The sequence below is a fragment of the Pterocles gutturalis genome, unplaced genomic scaffold (genome assembly GCF_000699245.1).
Source record: "Pterocles gutturalis isolate BGI_N339 unplaced genomic scaffold, ASM69924v1 scaffold45296, whole genome shotgun sequence".
Taxonomy (NCBI): Eukaryota; Metazoa; Chordata; class Aves; order Pterocliformes; family Pteroclidae; genus Pterocles; species Pterocles gutturalis.
The window spans coordinates 683-2,460 of NW_010107148.1; the positions used below are offsets into that span (position 1 = coordinate 683).

General features: G+C 41.7%; 1 protein-coding gene across 1 annotated transcript; it reads right to left on the reverse strand.

The window, feature by feature from the left end:
• Positions 1-304: 304 nt before the first annotated feature.
• Positions 305-1,760, reverse strand: LOC104459781 (protein mago nashi homolog). Its single transcript, XM_010087997.1, has 4 exons — positions 1,701-1,760; positions 1,518-1,628; positions 1,158-1,240; positions 305-573 (listed from the first exon to the last, which is right to left on the reverse strand). The coding sequence occupies exons 1-4, from the start codon at positions 1,713-1,715 to the stop codon at positions 474-476; spliced, it is 309 nt and encodes a 102-aa protein (XP_010086299.1). The 5' UTR covers positions 1,716-1,760; the 3' UTR covers positions 305-473.
• Positions 1,761-1,778: the final 18 nt, after the last annotated feature.

Here is a 1,778-nt window from a genome sequence, read left to right on the forward strand (position 1 = left end):
AGGTCATCGCAGCAGCAGGCTGTTCTGACGTTAACACGCGCCTTTGTTGTAACCGGTGATCATGTGCAGAGGCAGGGCTTTAGTTGTTTTGGATATTTGGGCTGGCCAACAGAATATCCAACTCAGGCTAGTAATAAAAGTTTATCTTGACAGCTGGCAAAAGTTTCATTTCACAGAGCCAGACTTAATTCCATTTTCTACTGCTGCACATATAGAGAAGTGCAATACAGCTCTGTGTGACATAAGTAACATACCCTGAATGTACCATAATAAAAGTAGTGTTAGGAAGTCACCAGAACTTATAAATTAAAAAATACAGATCTCATAGTTTTATTAAGACAGTCACTGACAGTTTGTAAAAAAAAATTCTAACATACATAAAAGCTTCAGGCCAGAATTAGTGAGGAATTGAAACAGCATCCCCCCCTCCCACCCCGTAGAGACACAGCAATACAAACTTCAGTTTGCTTGATTTAAATTGGCTTAATCTTGAAGTGTAGTCCAATAAGACTGAAGACTAGACACTTAAGGTCCTGGACCAGGTAGTAGAACACTCTCAAGCCTTCTGGATCCCTGCAGTGCATAACAGGAGGAAAGAATACAAAAAAGTTAGACTGATGCTGTAAGAGAGCAGTTTATAGAACTAACCTATTGGGAAAAAAAAAAAAAAGCCCATGAGGAGACTTTTCAGACACAAAACAGATTTGTTTCATCCTGCATGGACTGATAAAACATTCTGCAGCCAAGTTTGCAAGTTTTATGTCTTGACAGAATGTGTGTTTTTATCATGAATGCAAATAGTAACATCACTTTGGATTTAAAAAACACAATATCCAGTCTTTTCAGCTTAGGTGAAATACAGAAGTCTTGGTTCTCCTGGAGACACTGGTGTGGACAGGCCAATGACAACTCAGACTCTGTATACGTCCAACAGCGGTTCCCACAGGAACGTCAGCTGCTTGGGGAGTCTGAAAGAATAGTGCGTAATGCCGCGGTCTAAAAGCTTTTGGTACATTATGCTGGAACACGGAGCACTTGTGCCCTCAGGAACTGGTTTGTGTTTTGAAACTATATAATACAAGTACCTACTAATCAGCCAGTTCTAATATAGATTGCTACTTAAAGACAACAGCAACAGAAAAAAGCAAAGTACATACTTGGATTGATTTACATCAATGAGTGAACCGATTTTTGACGTGGTAAAGGAGATGTGCTCATCACCAATTACTATTTCAAGCTCCTAAAAAATAAAACATAGGAAGTCAAACTACTGCTCTCTAATATAAGGTACAGAAATATTTAAGTACCGAGATGATGGCTATTCAAAGGCACTGAATGCAGCAGGTCTATGAATCATTAACTCTGACAACTAAATTGCCATTTAGGCACTGCAAAAGTTTTAAAATAGTATTTGTTTCCCTCTTGGGTACAGACAACATTGATTTGAAGGAAAAGTTCAGTGATGCTTCATAACATAAAGATTAGAACGAGAATTAGAAGAAACACTGTACACCGACCTGCCGACCAACCCTGTCAGGAGGAGGCCACAGAGCATCATCTTCTTTGGTGATTTCACTGTCGTCGATTATCCTCTTCAGCTCCTCCATCACGCTCTTGTGCACGTACGCCTACGAACGACACCCCGACATGAGAACACAGCCCAGCGCTGCCGCAGCTCCCGCGCGGCCCCGCTCCCTCACCTCTTTCCGGATCATGACGTCGTTCTTGTAGTTGCTGTTGTTGGCGTAACGCAGCTTCCCTGCGGGAGACAGCGCGGG